Source organism: Mytilus edulis, chromosome 3 (genome assembly GCF_963676685.1).
Source record: "Mytilus edulis chromosome 3, xbMytEdul2.2, whole genome shotgun sequence".
Classification (NCBI taxonomy): domain Eukaryota; kingdom Metazoa; phylum Mollusca; class Bivalvia; order Mytilida; family Mytilidae; genus Mytilus; species Mytilus edulis.
In genome coordinates, this window is record NC_092346.1 from 87,196,752 (window position 1) to 87,217,889 (window position 21,138).

Sequence of the window (21,138 nt, forward strand, 5' to 3'; positions counted from 1 at the left end):
ATCTTACAGACGAGGAAGTAAGATTTCTGAAAAGATATGAACAAATTAAAAAATGTTTATGAAAGGAACATTTACAAGAAATGCATTGTGTTCACCGGTGACTATACTCTTAGACAATGTGAGCTATCGAATTAGACTTATTACCAGGTTTTTACATACATTATCATAACGACGGGTGCCACATATGGATCATGATCTGCTTATCCTTTCGGAGCACCTGAGATCATCCCCGAATTTTGGTAGGGTTCGTAGTGCTTTTTAGTTTTCTATGTTGTGTTTTGTGTACTTTTTAGCTCACCTGGCCCGAAGGGTCAAGTGAGCTTTTCTCATCACTTGGCGTCCGTCGTCCGTCGTCGTCGTCGTCGTCGTCGTCGTCGGCATTAACTTTTTACATTTTGAACTTCTCCTAGAGAACCACTGAATGAAATGTAACCAAACATGACATAAATGTTCCTTAAAGGTGCTGACCAAGTGTTGTTACTTTGTAGCTAATCCATCATCCAAGATGGCCGCCAAAGGGGGACTTAGTTTAACATACGACCCTATGGGAAATGCATACAAATGACTTCTTTTAGAGAGCCACTGAATGGAATGAAACCAAACATGGCATATATGTTCCTTATGAGGTGTTGATCAAGTGTTGTTACTTTGTAGTCGATCCATCATCCAACATGGTCACCAGCGAGGGACTTAGTTTAACATAGGACCTTATGGGAAATACATGCAAATGTCTTCTTTTGAGAACCACTGAATGGAATAAAGTCAAACATAGCATGAATGATCCTTATGAGATGCTGACCAAGTGTTGCAACTTTGTCGCCGATCCAACATCCAAAATGGCCACCAGTGGGGGACTTGGTTTAACATAGAACCCTATGGGAAATACATACAAGTGTCCTCTTTTAGAGGACCACTGAATGGAATGAAACCAAACATAGCATGAATGTTCCTAATGAGATGCTGACCAAGTGTTGATACTTTGTCGCCAATCCAACGTCCAAGATAGCCGCCAGTTGGGGGACTTAGTTTAACATAGGACCCTATGTGAAATACATACAAATTTCTTCTTTTAGAGAACCACTGAATGGAATGAAACCAAACATAGCATGAATGTTCCTGATGAGATGTTGATCAAGTGCTGTTACTTTGTAGCTGATCTATCATCCAAGATGGCCGCCAGCAGGGGGTTAGTTTAACATAGGACCCTATGGGAAATAATAGAAATTTCACCTTTTAGAGAACCACTGAATGGAATGAAACCAAACATAGCATAAATGTTCCTTTCCTAATGAGGTGCTGGCCAAATGTTGTTACTCTGTAGCCAAATGTTTTTTTATATGATTTCAAAAACCCAGGTAGAGTCATGTGAGCGATAAAGGCTCTTGACAGCCTCTAGTTTTGTATTTTTGTTGTATTCCTTTTTGACATTTCACTTTCATATTACTTTTGGCTTGAAAGATTGAATATCATTTTGGGATTTTTCGCCTTTCTTTTAGACAACGTTATTCAAAAGGGATGCCAATACCTGACATGATTATACCATTGGTGCAAAATAAAACCCACCATAATGTCAGTTATTAATGTGTGTTTAATGATAATTCTAAGGAACACACACAATACTTGACCATCTGTTAACCTTCATCAAGGTCACTTAAAATTAGCATTTTGATGACCAAATATAATGAATACACAAAACAACAATCCAAAGGAAATTTCAGTACGAAAGATTAAGGGTCACATATTTACAAAATGTTTTGGTAACAAGATAAAGAAATCGAAAAGGTTCGAGTGGCAAAGGAATAAATAAGTGCTGAATATAGCTATTTTTTATTTTGATAATTTTTAACAACAATCATTAACAACTTTTACATTACAATAACATTAGAAAGTGTTTTTCAAAATAGTGTCATGGTGTTAATAGCTAATGAGACATGTTGAATAACGTCCGTTTTTTCACTTGTTTACGAAGGAGATGTAGTTTTTAAAATTAATGAACATTTTTCCTTATGAACCTGAATAAAAAACCGACCGATGTAACCATCAAAATAAAAAATATAGAATTAAGGAGTCGCAACAAATATTTCATTGTCCTTATAAAGTACCAGTTATTTAGCCGACCAAACATAAGAACTTCCGCCTATTAAGGTTAACGTAAATAATACTAGTCCAAGTCGGTCAATGGCTACAGATAAAAACTGCCAGAGCTCTGTATTTGTGCTCTGCTCGATGTCCTTGATTAAATCGCCAACTTTTTTCTAAAAAAAAAAATCATGATAAAATTAACTTCATCTGCTTTATTTTGGGGTTTTAACGTTCGAATGCATTTAATTCAAAGATTATCAAATAGCATAACAAATATATCATACATATTTTAACAACAACAAAGCTCATTAAGTAGTCCAGATTATGACATTGTTGTTTTATTACATTTTATAAACCAATATGTATGTTCTAAAAATGTAAATTTCATGACTATGACTGATATTTGTAATTGGAAAAATGGCCTTCTTTTTGTATTTCCAGAAATGAAGTTATAATTAGTACCCTATTTGATACTTTAAAAAAATAATCGTTTTACAGAGATGCCTGATTTTTAGGAATTGTGAGTCTTGCTCAAAACAAATAAGTTAGTTCAATTTCAGATTAATTTCCAGGCAGAATATACATCTTTATCAGAATGATATGTACAGGCAATTTGTTAATAAAACAACCTGTTGATCAGTCGCCATTGCTTATATTTGTGTTAACCTGGCGACTGGTCGGTCTATTGACCAACTAACCTTTTAATAAGAAATTGAAGCTAATAAACTATATTCTAAATTTCACATAAGAAATAAATCATTCTTTCCAGGTGCAATCTTTTCATATTATCTGAATTCTGACCTTTCTAATTAACATTGTTTCTTAATCTTGTAAACCTAATAATTGGAACCGAGCCACTCAAACTCCATGTGGTGATCTTTCAAACAAACTGCATTTATCCGGTCTTAACTTAATCCGTATCAATTCACCATTGTATTTAAAAGATCTTTGAATATTGTAAGTAGGGGTCATAGTATAGATAGGATTATATTTAATACACAACTAATCATGCATTGCTATCTGTGTACATAACTGTATAGACCTACATTCCGTCGATACCTATATGTTGTCGTTGAATAAGGTCGACTGTTTTCTGGCTGCTTTAAATGTCTTTATATTATACAGGTTGACGCGGTAATTTAGATATAAATTTGTGATTTTAATGTTTATTTATTTTTTTAAATAGTAAATTGACGTAGCATTCATGCAGTACTTGTGTGCTACCTAGAATAGTATTTTTTCTTTTGTTATTTACAATAATTTTGATATGAGCGTCACTGATGAGTCTTATGTAGACAAAACGCGCGTCTGGCGTACTAAATTACAATCCTAGTACCTTTGATAACTATTACCAGATTTGCAGATCTTTAAATTAAACTTTGACATATAGTTGAACAATGTAGTTCAATCAAATAAAGATTTTTTTTAATTATTGCAAGTAATTTTTACTGCTAATTTTATTGATTTTATTCTAAATACGGTTGAAACTTATTTTTTTGTTTTATCTTGTAGGGTTTGGTTTGAAATAACCAAACCGATATCTCATTTAGAAAAAAACCCTGCATAAAGCAACTGTCGACAATTATAATAAAACAAAAAAGTTTTACCTCTTTACCACAGATTGAAGAACGACGACCAGGAATGGTAACAAACGTCATGAAGCATAATGGTACGAGGATGCACCTCTTAACCCATTGGGGCATCTCTTTTTCCCCGCGGTAGTAGATATTAATAACAAATACCTGGACCGTAGTTGAAACAGCAGACAGTCCCAGTATAAAGTTAAAAAAGAACACTGAAATATAAAGTAAAAGATACATTGATAATTTTCGAAACCGAAACGAAACAAAAATGTAAGCTAGAAATTAAACGTATACAGTAGATTTAAAATTTAAGGTTGGAACTTCCTGTTTGTAACCCGGATTTATTTTTGCTTTACCAATTTATGACTATGGAATAGAGGTATAATAATATTGCCTTTATTATTAATACCCGATAGTTAATCAACCAAAGAACCTTTGAAAAAATAGTGATAATATTTTTTAATAAAATCTCTATATTAAAAACTGTAACAAAAACAATGAAAGTACTTTAATTTCATATTAAAATCATTATGTTCACATGCTTTTTTCAGCTTGAATTTCCAATACCAAGTCAGGAATATGACAGTTGTTATCCGTCGTTTGATGTGATTGAGCTTTTGATTATGCTATTTGATACCGGACAATCCGCTTAGAATTTTCCTCGGAGATCAATATTTATTTTTTACATTTGTTTTAGATTTACTCAAAACTAATCGTAATTAGTTAACATATGTTTTTAACTTCCTTAAAAAAGGTAAGACGTCACTGTAGATGTGTATTACTAACAACCTACATGTAATACTCAAAAGTAAAATCACTTACTTATCCAAGGTGTAGAATCGGCTGATGGTGGAAGCTTATCTGCAACAAGTAACTGAAATACTGACATTGCCAGCATCACAGTGATTATTAACGAGGCTTTTTCTCCGGAGTCTACAGGGAGGAAATAGCAGAGAATACCCAATGATGTTATCATGATAGACGGAATTATTATATTCGTTACATAATATGCAGGTTTACGTTCTACGTGAATAAAAAATGTAACATCTGGATACGGATCCGGACAGCATCCGTATACTACCTCGTGCCTTTCAACTACAATTTTTTGAATGACCCATTCTACGTTTGTTTTCATAGATGATAAATCACCTGGGTTGTCACGTGCTAGCATATCCAGTTGATTTCCATGGTACACCCATGAGCCGAATAATAATGCACAAACTTGGGTGTCAAACGGAAAGCTAGTTACGTCAATTGGACAAATCACTTCAATAAGAGTCGGAAAATTATAATACACGGAGCCGTCTGAGTAGACTATAGCTCTGTTCTTATCCATGCCATTCATTTCCGAATCGAGACTAGAAATAGAAAGGAAACAAAATTAGCCATGAGTGCAGTATAGATTATTTTCCGATATGATTGTTTTTTAAAAGTTTGATTATGATTAAAAATTGCAATATAACGTTAATATGTGTGATATTGAAAACAGTGCAATCGATAAATAATATTATGAAAGAAAAGTGAAATCTAAATAACCTCGTCGGGATGATTATTAAATTAAAGCAGTACGCCTGTCATAAGGGGTACTGGTTAAACTACTTTCATCTGTCGAAACATTTTATCATGTTGCGGTTTTTTTTTAACTTGCAAGTTTGGAACAAGTGGGCTTGAAAGGGTATACAAATTATAAGTTTGGAGATCATTGAAAAGTACAAAACCTATAAAAATTGTGTGTCAAAAGTAAATCTGCAATAAAGAGGTATACCATTTACGATTAACTACGTTTTCACTAAACATTCATTTGTTTTTCTGGCCAGACCTAAGCAGTATAAAGATATTACGCATTATCTTTTGGAGAAAAGGAATATTGAATTGCAACAATAATTCTTAAAAAGCATGCTTAATAATAATAGGACACTATCAATACGATTTATTTTAATCTTTGCAAATGTTGTTCTCTTGTTACCAGCTTACATGACATGATTCGAAAGAGTGTTTTGAATATTTTAAATACTAATAAATTAATTTTCGAATAAGACGAAAACAGTAAAAACATTATTGAAGCGTTCCACTTTAAGACAAATATTTGCTGTTTCTGCAATTGAACACAATGTTTTACTGTTTTCTACCCTTAGGTCGGATGGACATATTCCCAATTTCCATTAAAAATCTAACACTATAAATACTTAAATAAAGCTAAAAAAGGGAGTTAGTGACATGCTTTTACGATTTTTCTATTACTGGCGGTCAAGGTTTTTGTAGTGCACTATCATTAAAACTTTCCTCTTCGATTTCTGCTAATGTTCCGAATTTGAAATTGAGCTGGTCCTCAGTGGTATCGGCGGTATTTTCAGATAAATCTTTGTGTAAATTATTTACCTACTTTAATACTGGAGGTGTTTAATTTCATTAATTTTAATTTAGGATTCCATCTATTAAAAAAAATGGAAAAAAAGTTAGTTTAAATGTTTCCGTGGTTACTGCCTTTTAAAAGCGAGTAAATTTGATCGGTTAAAATAAATATTGGCGTTGTGTATCAGCTGATATGTATCCAATGCATTCGTATGTTAGCACGGTATGACCCAAAGTGTTTGAAAGGCGTCACAATACAATTGTATCGAGAATAGAAAAATAAAAAAAATCTGTGACATTTATTACTTACTTTTTATTTACAATTATTTATTCGGAATCGTAATTTTTTTATTCTATTTTATTTAATTGAATTCAGGACAACGGGTTTTTTTAAAATATCCACTCTAGAAAAATTTTGTTTCATGTAAAGTAAAAAATAATTTCCCAAAACAACATAATCATCACTTTTAGTAATTTTTGGGGTGAATGTCATTTGCTTCAAACGTCAGGATAAAATGTACGTGTAAAGGTATCATGACTGAAAACGCGCACCACTTTATAAAATATGACAACAATTCCATTGTTTACCCCCAGTGTTTACAGTATTGGTATACCTGTCATAAAGGGTTAAATCCGGGGTCCAAACCTTTGCTATTGGTACAACTATATAGTTTTTATTATCATATCCACTTGGATCCCATTTCAACAAACAGTCTGTCCATTTCTAAAACAAGGTAAACAATTTATATCTTTATAATAAACATAAGATGTATTTACATTGCAGCATACATAACAAAAACAGTAACATTTTCCACTGACATAATTAACTGAAAAATTGTTAATCCGAAACAAACTGCAAACTTTATCTGAAAATTGCAACTTCCTACTTTCATATTACTAAATCCAAATGGTAGAATATATATAACAACAGTACTATACGAATTCGGGATGATGAATGATTTAAGGTTGGATAATTTTTACATTTTTTCCCAAAACAAGGTGTGTCGATGGCCAAAATTATGACAACCGTAAATTTAGAGTGGACTGTCCAAAATTTAAAAGTTGATATTTTATCTTCGCTGTTTAGTTTTCATAGTTTTAAATATAAGTAATGAAAATATAAGAAGACGAAAAAACGGAATGGTACGGGTTGTCTTAGTTAGTTTTACGAATTGATTTTTTTATCATTAAAGAGCTTGAATTAAGAATTTTGCGCAAGTCACTGCATGTCATTACCTCAGTAATATTATGGTAATTACTAATCTATGTTACAAATTACAACATTCAAGTTCATTCAAGCACTAAATGTTAGTGGATATTCAACCCAAAACTATATAAAACCCTCTGTTTCACCAGTGTGGACATAAAACAGGTATGTGAGTTGTGTTTAGTATTTTTTTTTAATATCTTTTAAAGGTATTTTTATCTTTTTTTATAGCAAGTCTTTTGTATCATTATTCCCAATTTGACTTCTCTCGAAGTGAGTTCTGTATGTGTGTGTTCAATTCTTGTATTTATGGTTCGCGAAGAACTCGCACGAGGGCACTGTCTTGTACGCATATAGACTCATCTTTGGTGCTCTAATCAAAACAAACAAAATAAATAATCATTTTCTAATGTTATAAGTTAAAAATTGAGTTTTTTTTATGAAACTACATGAAATTGAAAATGGAAAAGGGGAATGTGTCAAAGAGACAACAACGAGACCAAGGAGCATAACATTTATAAATGTTATAAAATGTATAACATTTTTTTTAAACATGATCCTTATATCTTCTTTCATTTTCTAAGATTATAGTTATCATAACTAGTGTATTTGTTGTGCAAATACTTTATGTAGGCATTCCAAATAATTTTAAAAAGTTATGGGTTACAAGGAACAAACATATTTGGACCAATCAAGGTTATGCATCGTTTGTCTTTTTTATTTTCAGCCATGGCGTTGTAAGTTTATTTTCAATCTATGAGTTTGACTGTCCCTCTGGAATTTTTTGTCCCTCTTTTGTTCGACGCACATTGATTTACAACTAACAGAGACAAACAATGGAAAATATCAATGACTTGTTTATACATGAAAGATTCATAAATAATGCTTCTCGTAGTATTTAACTTAGAAAGAAAAATCACAAAAATACTGGACATGGAGGAAAATCTAATCGAAAAGTCCATAATCACATGGCAAATCAAATAACAAAACAAATAAAAAACGAATGGACAAGAACTGTCATATTCCTGACTTGGTACAGGCATTTTCAAATGTAGAAAATGGTGGATTAAACCTGGTTTTATAGCGCTAACCCTCTCACTTTGATGGCTGTCTCATCAAATTCCGTTATATTTACAATGATGCGTAAACTAAACAGACATAATAAATAAAATAGTCAAAATATGGGTACAGCAGTCATCATCGTGTAACAATTTTAAAAGGAACAATTTAACAGAACACAAAAACATCTATCTACAAACACATTCATTGATTTGCGTGTCTGACGTCAGAAAATTTTTACGTCACATTTGTCGTTCAATGTATATTCAAACAATTTAAAAATTTCACATAGGCAATGTTAGCATACATGGTTAAAAAACCAAAAGTATGTAAGAATAAATATCAGAAATAGACCGAGATTTAAAATAGTTAAAAAGTTATATAGAATTTATAAGAATCCACAAATAGTTCAATCCACTACGCGATTGAATAATTTTGACCTTTGTGGTTTAACCGTTTTTGTAATTAATAATAGAAATATATCATAATGACATAAAATAGAACAATATCATACTGACGGGATTTTTTAAAATACAAAGTCACGTTATAAGAACCAAAGAAATACAAAAAGTCGCATATACAAAACACACCAGCAAAAAATGAAAGACAAAACAAACGCATTGACGGGATGTTTAAGTACCGAGCCACGTTAAATGGATATCACATAAAACAATACAACAGTAAAAGTAATACTAATAATAGAACAAAGACAAATGAAAGAACAATAAAACACGTTGTTAAGGTGATAAACAAAATCAGTACGCAGAATCTATACATCGAAACCACCATGTACTATTTGTGAAGTTGATACGGAATATTTATCAACAAGGTCTTGGTGCCTTTCGATGAACTTTTATTTAAAAAGGACGAGACATTCTTTGACATACCCCTGGTTCATCAACTTTCTACTCAGACACTGATGACGTTTTACAAAGTCTGAGTAGGAGCTGCAAGCTCTTGTATATCGAATAAGTTGGGAAGTTTATATCCTATATGCAGGTGAAGTTGGTATATTGCTACTAAGGTTGGGGAAATTTATAATTTCAAAATTAATATCGTCTCGTTTGTCATAGATTCTGGTACTGAGATGACTGTGTAAGTCAAATTCGAGATATAAGTCTAAAAATGAGGCGGAGGGAGCCGTGTCTGTTGTTTCTTTAATTTCTAGTTCTGGGGGATGTATTAATGGAACCCAATCAGAAAAGTTCGAATTGTTTATCGAAAGAACATCATCAATATATCTGAAAGTGAAATTAAATAATCTGGCTTCTTTGATTCTCTTGTTTTTGACAAGTGTCTGAAGGAACTCAGATTCATTTGAAAATAAGAAGAGGGCGGCAGGAAAAGGCGCATAGTTTGTTCCTATAGAAATGCCGACAATTTGTTGGAAAAGGCTACCTCCAAACTCAACAAATATGTTGTCATAAGAACTTAGGCAACTTCTAAAAATCAACTCTCAACGAATGTGCATTGGTAAATTTTCAACAAACTATAAGATTTTATTTTTTTAATAAATATCAATCTAGCTATATACTTGTAGGTAAGACATGGTCCTTTTTTAATCGTAAGAAAGAAATGAATTTGCTACATTATATACTGACACGTTTATGTGTTTCGTGATAGATTTATTTAATAAAAGATACAAACTTACTGCATCGATCACAAATAAAATGTCAAATAGCCCATAAATATTCCAGTAAAATATGTAAAAAAAACTTACTAATCGTATCCACAAGTTTATCTTCATCACCTGATTTGGTTCATCCTGCAAGTCAGACATAAATATGTTATACAACAAATTCAAAGGGAAAGCGAACAAATTATTTATTTAACGTACATTTTCGTGAATATTGTTTATATCTAAAATCGATATATGTAATGGGTCTTCAGAAAAAGTAATAACATATTTAGCATTGACGACAACCGTAACGTACCAGATCTATAAGTTGTCGAACTGCTATACCAATTGTTAGATTTACAAGTGTTACTCCGTCACATACTGGTCTGAGTCCACTGTCATATCCAGTAAATATTGCGTCATATATCTGCTTTGTGGTGCTATTACATTCAACATCTGCAAATTTAGAATGATAAAAATAGAAAGAAATAAAAATAATCGAAATTATGCATGATGTTCTGATGCGATTTTAACAAATGTAGACAGGATGTTGCTAACCGATCCAGGTATCAGTTTGAAAATACATATATAAACTCATCATAGATACTAAGATTGATTTTTTTCACACCAGACGCACGTTTTGTCTAAATAGACCTTTGTGGAAACGAACTGTTTAAAACTATGTAAGTGATATCGGACATTAAAACCCTAACTCTCTAATCTTTCAACTGGAAAATATACATTATACTTCAATTACAATATATCAATAACTGGATCAGTAGGTGCTGAATGTACTTATTGTCATTAAAGTTGAGTAAATTTGAGAAAAGCAGACTACGTACATGTTATCACGGGTAGAACCACACACTTCTTTTTTTAATAATATTACCAAGTTATGTAATTCCTGTTGAAAAACTAATTAATATTTAAAATTGAGAATGGAAATTGGGAATATGTCAAAGAGACGACAACCCGACCAAAGAGCAGACAACAGCCGAAGACCACTAATGGGTCTTTAACGCAGCGAGAAAATCCTGCACCCGGAGGTTGTCCTCCGCTAGCCCCTAAATAAAATGATGTACTAGTTCAGTGAAAATGGTCGTCACACTAATTTCAAAAACAGATAAATGAACTTAAATTTGATAAAAGAATGTCTTTTAATGTTTTTTCGTAACTTTTCTGTTATTAATTGGTTAAAATTGCAGAATGTTTGATTTTTACTTTGGATGAATAATACGCAGAATTTTACAAAAGAAAATGTATCACGTGAATACTATGGAAAGTTTGCTTTTTCTGATACTCTCAGAAAATTTCTTTTTAAATGTATTTACTTGTTACAATTAAAATGCTTACCTCCTAAAAATGCACGCCACACAATAATTAAAAGAAAATTGATTTTTAAATCCATACTTCTTTCAACACAATCTTTGAATTCAGTCTTACTCGATCGAAAACTCTTTGAAAATTACTTATTAGAACTACTCTGCGAACTCGAAATATGTTACTCATACATTAATTTGCTGTGTAATATTCAGTTTTTAAAATATGCATGCAAGACCTCAGCAATCAGCCTATTTGACATTTTCATGATGAAATCTTTTTTCGGTTATTTAGTTCTTTTGTGAATCGTTAGGATATACTTCAGAGATCACATATCAAAGCTTAACACTAATTTTACCGTAAAGATTTATATAATATCTGCAATATTTGTCACATACAAATGTGTTTAATAAATTTGTAGATATTATCTAGTCTTTATAACTTGTCTGGTTCAATGCATAGGTTATAATCCCTTTATCTTTGATTTTGAATAGTATCACACATGTGATTTATTGGGGCAGATTTGCACTTTACACTTTAGAAGATGTAATACTGGTTACTTTGGTTTTTTTTACAACCATCCATGCTATGTTTGCTTTTGTGCTTTGTTTTCATAGTTATTACAGTTCAATTGAAACTAAATGCAAATCCTTAATATTCACGGAAAAGAAATCTGGTGGTATATTATAATAAAATATCACATCACTTCTGATATCATTTAAATTCATTCTAGAAATGTAGTTTGCTTCCTTCCTACCTTCAATCAGCAGATACTTTTTAGTTTTAATTCAAAATTTCTATAAAATTACATTTCCTATAATGACTTTATTTTTAATTATTCAAATATTCTATTTATAATGATAATGTGGGGTTTTAAATAGCATACGCGCAAAAAACAAAAAAATTAAAGGCGGAAGATACTCAGGGGCCATTTAAAACTCAAAAGTCGAAAAGAATCTGACAAAATCGTGGCAAACAGCAATATGAAGAAAACAAAAATGGCAAAAACTTAAAATTGAGCAACACAAACCCAAACATAAACAAAAGATTAATTCAGATAAATCTGAAGAATAAGCAGATCTTACTTTTTATTCAAAATTCAAATCAGTATACAAATTGGTTAAGTATACAATCGCTTGATAAAAATTAGAACTGAATGCACTGATGGAGTTTATAATCAATTATTAACACATGGTATAACAGAATGACAAAATGATTTGCAAATGGATATTTATATGAAAATCAATGATAATGTATATCTTTACATATAAATTTATCAGACAAAAAATGAACAGTAAGTACAGCATAAAAACAAAATGAGTTAAAAAAAGAGGGTAGGACGGACGAAAACTGACCAAAATTTAGGTCAGATTTTAATCAAAATAATTTAATTATACATTGTCAAATACCAATTAAGTGCGTTTATAAATAACAATTAATATATTTTATGTGTTAATTCGTTTGTCAACTGAACATAAAGTATTTAAACCCTGGACCACGACACAAAGGCTAGTACATAACACAAAACCCTATATCGTTATGGGATCAGCTCCCCAAGTGTATCTTTATTGATTTTATCACGAAAAAAGAATAAAATATCGGTCACATATGACAACAGCTATTGCTAATGTCACGTTGTTTACATAATCTACTAATACAAAACAGAAACAGAAATGAATAGTGGAAAGGACTATATAGTCTCCATATAATTAGGTAGAGTTAAGGGACAGTTAGTTGCACTGTAAACTGAGGTTTGAATGATTTCAACGTATTGTTTAACAAACAAAGACATCTTTTCGAATTAGAGAGATTAGTCGCAACTTTAAACTTTTTAGGGCCCAAATCGATCCAATGGTTACTGTTTGTTGAAAGACCTAAACAAATACAGATGATTGTTAATGTGCATAAATTGGTCATATACACGTGTACTAGATAACAGGTATTCGTACATTGTAATAAAAAGCAGTACAATCGTAAAGTACTATCTCTTAGGGACCGCAGTATTTGCTATTATATTTTAGATAATGTACCTTCTTAACAAGGGATGAAATAGTTCTTATAGAAGTAGAGTTTGATTTTAACGCAGGTCATATTGGTATTTCATTGTGGCAATACAACACAAACACCTTTAAGCTTTTGACAATTTAATGTCATTCACCTCAATACCTTATTTTAAATTGATTTAAACAGAAATTTTATTTTATTTAGCATTATATATATACATTGAATGACTATTTTATTATGTAAAACCTGGAAAAAAATCGAAAATAAGGATTAAAGACTTAAGAAAATACTAATTTCTCACGAGATTAGACACGGAGACCAATTCAAGCAAGTCTGCATCATTTGCTGTTTGAAGACGGTTATCTGTGAATTTTTTTTTAAGAAGTGATCAAGATATAAAGCAAACAATATAGTTCAGTTATTTCATGATGTCAAGTTCACTCGTTGAAGCATGAGTTCTTGTCTGATAAGATACAATCAATATATGCACTACACAATGTTGCAAGATGCATTTTTGATTTTATCTGGAAGTATCTTTTGTATGAAGTTTGAATCGTATAAATACCGCCTTTGGAGCTTTTGTTCTTGGAATCATTTAGATTATCATTTTGCAATAGTCAAAATGTTCTAAGGAAGAAGTGCTGGTGTGCTGAAGTAAACAAAAATGTGAAAAGCAGGTCACTTATTTAAATCTTATGTGATAATTTTAAATATGCAAATACAATATATAATACCATATGCTAAAGAGTTGAAAGATATTGATTTTTTGTTCATAAAAAAATAGTACATATAACTGTAATCTATTACAAAGCCAAATGTTATTTCAAAACATGATGCTGATGGTTTAAATCAGTCGAATTTTTCCCCCGATATATCAGTGTGACGTCTCGAAAACAATATATTTTGGGTGAGCAACGTCATTATCTCCCCTGTAATTGTATCGTATGAGAAAAAACAACAACTAAAATTAAAGATGAAACAAGTAACAAAACAAAAACTATTACAGACAGTAACCAACGACAACCACTTAGTTACAGGCAGCTATTGTATATCTTGTTGGAAGCAATATTCAATGCAGTAAAAACTTTATTCATGAATTGTTTAAAACATTTTCTTAATTTTGACATTAGTGTCAATACTTATAAAATAAATAGAATATAAATGCATTTACTTTTAAAATCGCAAAATATAGAAATAATCATGGAACAAATGATAAACATGTAACAATCAGATACCAGGCTCCTACCTACGGAAAATATTGTGCCAAATCTAAAAACTGTATTTGTCTGTGTTTGTGCTTTAAAACTTTTATTTGCGTGTGTTCATACTTGATTTGATTTTTTAAAGTAAAATATAACACATTTGAACATTAATCTAAATTCATCCGTAACAATTTTTTGGCCAAAAAATTCCCCATTTCCAAGTTGATTGATTTTCTTATCGGGAAATCGGTGAACATTTTTTTGAAAGATAATGCCCGTTTTAAAATGGCAGTTGTTATGTTATAGTTCTTTTCTGTGGGTGTAGCATTGTCGTTTAGTTTTTCTGTTGTTTCGTTGTTTTCCTCTTATAGTTGATGTGTTTCCTTCGGTTTTCGTTTGTAACCCATATTTGTTTTCTCTCAATCGATTTATTTTATCTCTTTATTTAGAGATCCTGCTATAGATATTATGTATATATATTTTGATTTTTTTTTCAACTTCGTAGCCATTGTCCCTTTAAGTAATTAATAATAAATATTTTGTTTGTTAGTCTAATCTCGTTCAATTGAAACTGAAAGAAAATAAATACATTGCCCATATAATGTTATACCTGTTGTAGTTGTTTCTTTATGTTTGTCGTATCTTTTTTTTTTATTAATCTAATTTGTTCATGTTTCATTTTAAACCTGATAAAATGATGCAAAATGTTAAATTCGTAAATTTATAACCTTCCTAACATATGTGTTGATAATATATCGGTTTATCTGAGCAATTCCTTTATATATATATATATATATATATATACTATAAAACAAATTCCCATACGTTTCGGCCATTACGGCCTTCTTCATTGGAATAAATTACAACATTCAGTTGTAATTTATTCCAATGAAGAAGGCCGTAATGGCCGAAACGTATGGGAATTTGTTTTATAGTTTTTATTATACAATCATTCAGAGACTTTATGTATATATATATATATATATATACGTGTATCTTATATATATATATACAAAAAAAGTTTCTTTTCAAGCGGTGTACAGAATTATATATTAAAAATTAAATACACAAAAAGAGTTTTAAAAGCAGCATTGTCTAGCGCTTTCATCCATCTTGGGACTTTTCAAGACTATGAACGTCGTTATGAACGTCGTTATGGGGAACACATTAGTATTATGACGTAACGTCATTGTTCGTAAAATATTAGTAGTATGACGCAACGTTATTGTTCATGTAACTACTAAGCATTAAGCTTGGCGTCAAACACTTTTATAAATTTTCTTTCTAGTTCTTTACGGTATTCTTCTGTTGGTTCTGTACATTTGAAGAACGGGAAAAATTTGAATTTTCCTCCCGCACAAATATCTAAATGTTCGCTCAACGGAATTTGTCTGTACTCGGGTTGCCGTATTTGCTGTTTATGGATCCTGACCCGTTCACACACACTATTTCCTGTTTGACCGATGTAGTTTTCTTTACAGTTGACACATGTTATACAATAGATTACATTTTCTGATTTGCAAGTCATATTTGCGTTTACTGTAAATTTCTTACCGTTTTTGAAATATTTCGTACTGCCTATTTCTAAGTAAATATAATTGTCTCTGGAACATACTCCACAGCGTGAATCGCCACAAATTTGTACGGATGATATCTTCTTAACTATATCAAATCGCGCTTTTGTAAGTTGGCGTTTCAAATTTTTCGGTTGTCTTCTACTATAAATGATCGATTCTTCTGTTACCAAATTTTTCATTGTTTCACTTTGATGTAAAATCGGAAAATTCGATTTTATAAACTTGTTACGTCATAATACTAATGTGTTCCCCATAACGACGTTCATAACGACGTTCATAGTCTTGAAAAGTCCCAAGATGGATGAAAGCGCTAGACAATGCTGCTTTTAAAACTCTTTTTGTGTATTTAATTTTTAATATATATATATATATATATATAAGTCTGAAAATTACACCAAACAGTGTTAGAGTTAGATTTTATACTTACAAATTTTTGTCTGTCCCTCAGCGTGATTTGAACTCACACCTTTGATACACTACAGCACCAATCGCTTAGCCTCATGTCCAGCGCTCTAGACCACTCGACCACATCCGCTATATAAAAATATAACTTCAATAGTCGTAGTGTTACCTTGTCACGGAAGGTGAATCTAGAGATAGACATGAGACACGTGTTTTTTAAGCGTGTGTAGATGGTATATTATTATTTTCATACACAATGTATTTTTATTATTTGTCAGCAATCTAACTCAACAATTTTTATATATATATATATATGTATATGTACTTTTTTTATTTATCTTATTGCAAGTGAAAGCCTTACCTACTAAAATACCATGCCACACAATTATTAGAAGAAAATTAATTTTTAAATCCATACGTCCGTGATATCAGTCTTAAAATACAAACTTTAACAATTCAAAACTTTGCAATTACTATAAAAGTGTATGGAATGAACGGCAAACTCTTAATTTGATACTTATACATTCCTGACCTGTGTTATATTCAATTTTAAAAAAAATGCATGCAAGCCCTCTGCAATCAATTAACCAGATTATTTGACATGTGTCTCACGTAATCTTTTTCGGTAATTCATTTCTTTTGATAATCGTTAAGATACACGTTTAGGGTCAAAGATTAGCACTTCTTTTACAGAAAAGATTTATTGATCTGCATCATTTGTGACACACAAATGTATTTAATGAATTTGTAGATATGATCTAGTCTTTATGTAATAGTTATTTGTTTTAATGCAAAAAATATATACCTTTATCTTTAAATCACACATGTTGATTTTAAAAGAATTAAATCCTAACATTGAGGAAGCAGAAGTACTGGTCACTGTGTTTTGTACTTAAACGTTGTGTTGAATAAACATTCATGATATGGTTGATTTTATGGTTAATCTTGATTAAGATAACTATCTTCTCCATTTATCAGAGAACCTTATCAAAATGTATAAAAACAATCCGACCATAATATCAATGACTTCTACTGCAGAAAAAAAAGTGATTAAGTTTACTCGAATTATATCCAGCAAAAACCAGAAAAAAGATTGGACGGACAATGGTGAGCCATAAAACATCTCGTAAACGGTCAAAGACCCAAACTCTTGAAAAAATTGTTAAATCAAACTGAGAGTATCGTTAGGTATGGTGAATAGATTGACACATAATCCTACCGTGTTTTAAAACTTTGACAGACGGACTAACGAAGGTTATAGCCATATACATGGGCTTGATCGACGCACAATAATTTATTCTTTTTTTTTAATTTCTTTTAGCCATCACTTCCCAATAAAAATCTGAAATGAAATTCTTATTTTATTTCTTATTCAATTACATTTTATAAAATATAGCATCATGTTTCGATTAATTTATAGAGAGTTTTCTTTATTCGATAATCAAATTACATTAGCTTAAAAAAGGAGAATACAGTTATTTCAAATACATTAAAGGTACTTTGATTTTGTTAACAAATATCCACATCTGACAAAAAATATTAACAAAGACTTTTTCTATATCACGAAGTCCATCGTATATTGCAATTAATCCTTAACAGATTCGGAAGAGAATATAACATGAACAAAACTTATAACCTGATGGTATGTTGTGCGGTTTATTATTGGAGACTCTTAACATTTTCCAGCTTATTACTTTAATCTTGTCCATGAATGCAACTTTCACCTTCCGATCTTTATTCAGCAGATGTTTGTTTGTTTAAATTCGAAATTTCTATTATATTACATTTCCTTTAGTCATGTTCAAATTTAAAATATTCTATTAACATTAATAATGAGGGGTATTGGATTGCTTACAAACCTTAAACAACCTCCTTTTAAAAAAGAGGCGAAAGTTACCTAGGTGACAAAACTGACATATTGCAAACAACGAACTAAAACTAAAATAGTCCAAAATCTTTACTTCGAAAACTTAAAACTAAACAACACGAACTCCATCACCAAATAAGGTTGCTATCATGTATACCGGTAGGGAAAGTAAATCATGCTACATTAGTGGCACTCGTTGTGTTACACATGGTACCAAAAGAAATGTATGAACATACCCTCATATCAATAGTCAATCTTTTAGTATGAATAAAATGAACAAAATTATTATTTGAAACACGAATCAGTAAACGTAAATGTTAATTAAAACAATCGTCTTGTAAAATTTTCAACTGACTGCACTTTTGTAGTGGGGTGTTTAATCAAAATGACATTATATATGAACATGACAAAAGGTTTTGCAATTAACATTAATTGGAATAATTAAATGGTAATGTATATCTTTAGATAATCAAGTAAAAACGAACAAGTTGATCATTAGAATCAATAGAGTTCAAATGAAGAAAGAAAGAATTGAAGGAAAGACGGACACTAGACTAAATTTGTGTCAGATTATGATCAAAATACATTAACTGTACATTATCAGATAACATTTCAGTGCGTGTATAAATAACTATTAATATATTTCATGTATTGATTTTTTTGGCATCTAAACAAAACATCTTTTAATCTTGATGTACAACACTAAAAGAGGAGAGAAAGATACCAGAGGGACACTCAAACTCATTTGCCGAAAATAAACTGACAAAGAGACGAAAAACAAGTACACAAGACACAACATAGAAAACTATAGACTAAGCAACACGAACCCCACAAAAATTTGGGGTGATCTCAAGTGCTCCGGAAGTGCTTGCAGATTCTGTTCCACATGTGGCACCCTTGGTGTTGCTCATGTTCTTACAAACCCAGTAAATAGTATAATTCGGTAGGTCAAATTCGTGAAAAAAAGGGGATTTTAGTAACAACATGTGATGGCGTCCGTAAAATTTACGAAGGTATGATTTCAAATTCACCATTTGGAACTCTTGGTTTACAAACTTTCTTGTTAGCTGCAACCCTATATCAAGGAAATAATGATAGGATACATAGGATACATAGAAAAAACATCCAATATTCAAAAAATGAAAGTACTATCGATCAATCAGTCTCATGTCTACAGTACCAAAGGTACTTAACAGCATAATATGTACAAAATTAGGAGTACTTAGACAATAAAGAAGGACATATTTAAATGTGAGGAAGCTAGATTCGTGTGTAGATCATATTTATACACTATGTACAGTTTTAACGAAAAAGAGAGCCAAAAACGTGCCTACTCTTTTAACTTTGCGACCATAACTTTCTTTTTATTGGTGTCACAGGTAAAATCCTATGTACAAATGTCTTAAGAACTGTGTGAAAATAGATGATCAAGCTTCAGACTTGTTCCTTGTCGAACGTTGATGTCAGGCAAGACGACAACTAGCGCCTCTGCCATTTTGTTGTGTATTCATCAATGATCTTGCGCACGATATCAAAAGCTTATGATAATGAACTGACAACACCATGGCTAAAAAGAATAAAAAAGACAAAACAATAGTACACAAAACACAACAAAGAAACTTAAGGACTTAATAAAAGCAACAGTAGTTTACCGCAGTTAAAAATTCATAAATCTTCTGAGATTTCGGGTTTCAAATTAAAACCTAGGGAAAACAGCTGAGCAAAAGAAACATTGATTCAGAAGTGCAACAACATCAAACGCCAACATACATAGAAATGAACCATTTGATAACAATTGGTATCGTCCTCAATTTAGTACAGGACAGTTTAAGTAAATATAGTGGGTAGACGAACCCCACTGCACCTAAAACTGTGGGTGATCTCAGGTGTTCAGATAAATGTATTCTCACAAATTCACAAAGATCTCTTTACTTTAGTAAATATAGAAGGTACGATATTCAGCTATTGCGTTTCAAATCTAATTAGAATTGCATGTCTTTTACGAAAAATATACAAATGCCAGCATTATTTAGTCTACCAGAACGAATATCTTCGTCTACATTATATCAATGTTATATAGAATTTACATCATTTTCTTATCAATATTCAATCAGCAAACTATCGATATGTGGTATGATTGCAAGTGAGCCAAGAACAATTCATTAGAGACCATATGACGTACATCCTTGAACAATGAGAAAAACTCATACTGCATAGTAAGCAGTTACCGGTCCCTACATGACACATGTAATACATTCAAACGAAAAAAACTAACGTTCTAACATGTATTTCATACAGCACCCAGCGACAACATCTGAATTATGAGCACACCTTGTATCTCCTGTTGATAACAATATGCAATGCCGATAAATAATTAAGTGAATTGTGGTAAACTATTTTTATGAGTTGTTGAAAACAATTTCTCATTTTCAGCATTAGTGTTCATACTAAAGAAAAACAAATGAATATAAGTACATTCATTTTGAAATGAGGTAAATTGCCATAGACATGACATATGTAAAACAATTCAATTCATTTCAAACAAATTATTTTGCAATACAATCTTACATCTCCACGATGACTACTTTATTGTTTAAACACTATATGTAAGTAACAACAACAGTGATACTTGGAACTTCCCTTTCAAATACTCATAAGTTTTTAGAGATTGGGAGGATCATCTAGACAACATGAACGCTTATACGGATAGTGCCACATAATATTGATGACGAACAAACTTATTTTACAATTAACACAGAGAGAATAAACAAGAAAGCACTTAACAATGCTCACAAATCTGCAAAATCTAACAAATCAACAAGAATAGATGACATTCAAAATGAATCTTTGAAATGTGAGAGGATA

General features: G+C 31.2%; 1 protein-coding gene across 2 annotated transcripts; it reads right to left on the reverse strand.

Annotated features, from left to right (window-relative positions):
• Positions 1 to 1,811: 1,811 nt before the first annotated feature.
• LOC139517697 (neuronal acetylcholine receptor subunit alpha-10-like) lies at positions 1,812 to 16,888 on the reverse strand. Of its 2 annotated transcripts, none has more exons than XM_071309001.1 (7): positions 11,255 to 11,565; positions 10,218 to 10,357; positions 10,004 to 10,048; positions 6,632 to 6,741; positions 4,488 to 5,023; positions 3,690 to 3,877; positions 1,812 to 2,255 (listed from the first exon to the last, which is right to left on the reverse strand). In XM_071309001.1, exons 1-7 carry the CDS (start codon positions 11,307 to 11,309, stop codon positions 2,106 to 2,108), a joined length of 1,224 nt encoding a protein of 407 aa, XP_071165102.1. In that variant the 5' UTR covers positions 11,310 to 11,565; the 3' UTR covers positions 1,812 to 2,105. The 2 variants fall into 2 exon arrangements, with proteins under 2 accessions (XP_071165102.1, XP_071165103.1); XM_071309002.1 differs by lacking the exon at positions 11,255 to 11,565 and adding an exon at positions 16,768 to 16,888 and having other exon boundaries at positions 1,961 to 2,255.
• Between the last annotated feature and the right edge of the window lie 4,250 nt (positions 16,889 to 21,138).

Bases quoted from the DNA above. Each gene is read 5' to 3' on its own strand.
- LOC139517697 (XM_071309001.1), bottom strand. From the start codon at position 11,309: ATGGATTTAAAAATCAATTTTCTTTTAATTATTGTGTGGCGTGCATTT. The intron at 10,358-11,254 runs GTAAGCATTTTA...CTAAATTTGCAG, and splicing joins GTGGCGTGCATTTTTAGGAG to ATGTTGAATGTAATAGCACC. The intron at 3,878-4,487 runs GTAAGTGATTTT...TTTATATTTCAG, and splicing joins CGATTCTACACCTTGGATAA to TGTTCTTTTTTAACTTTATA.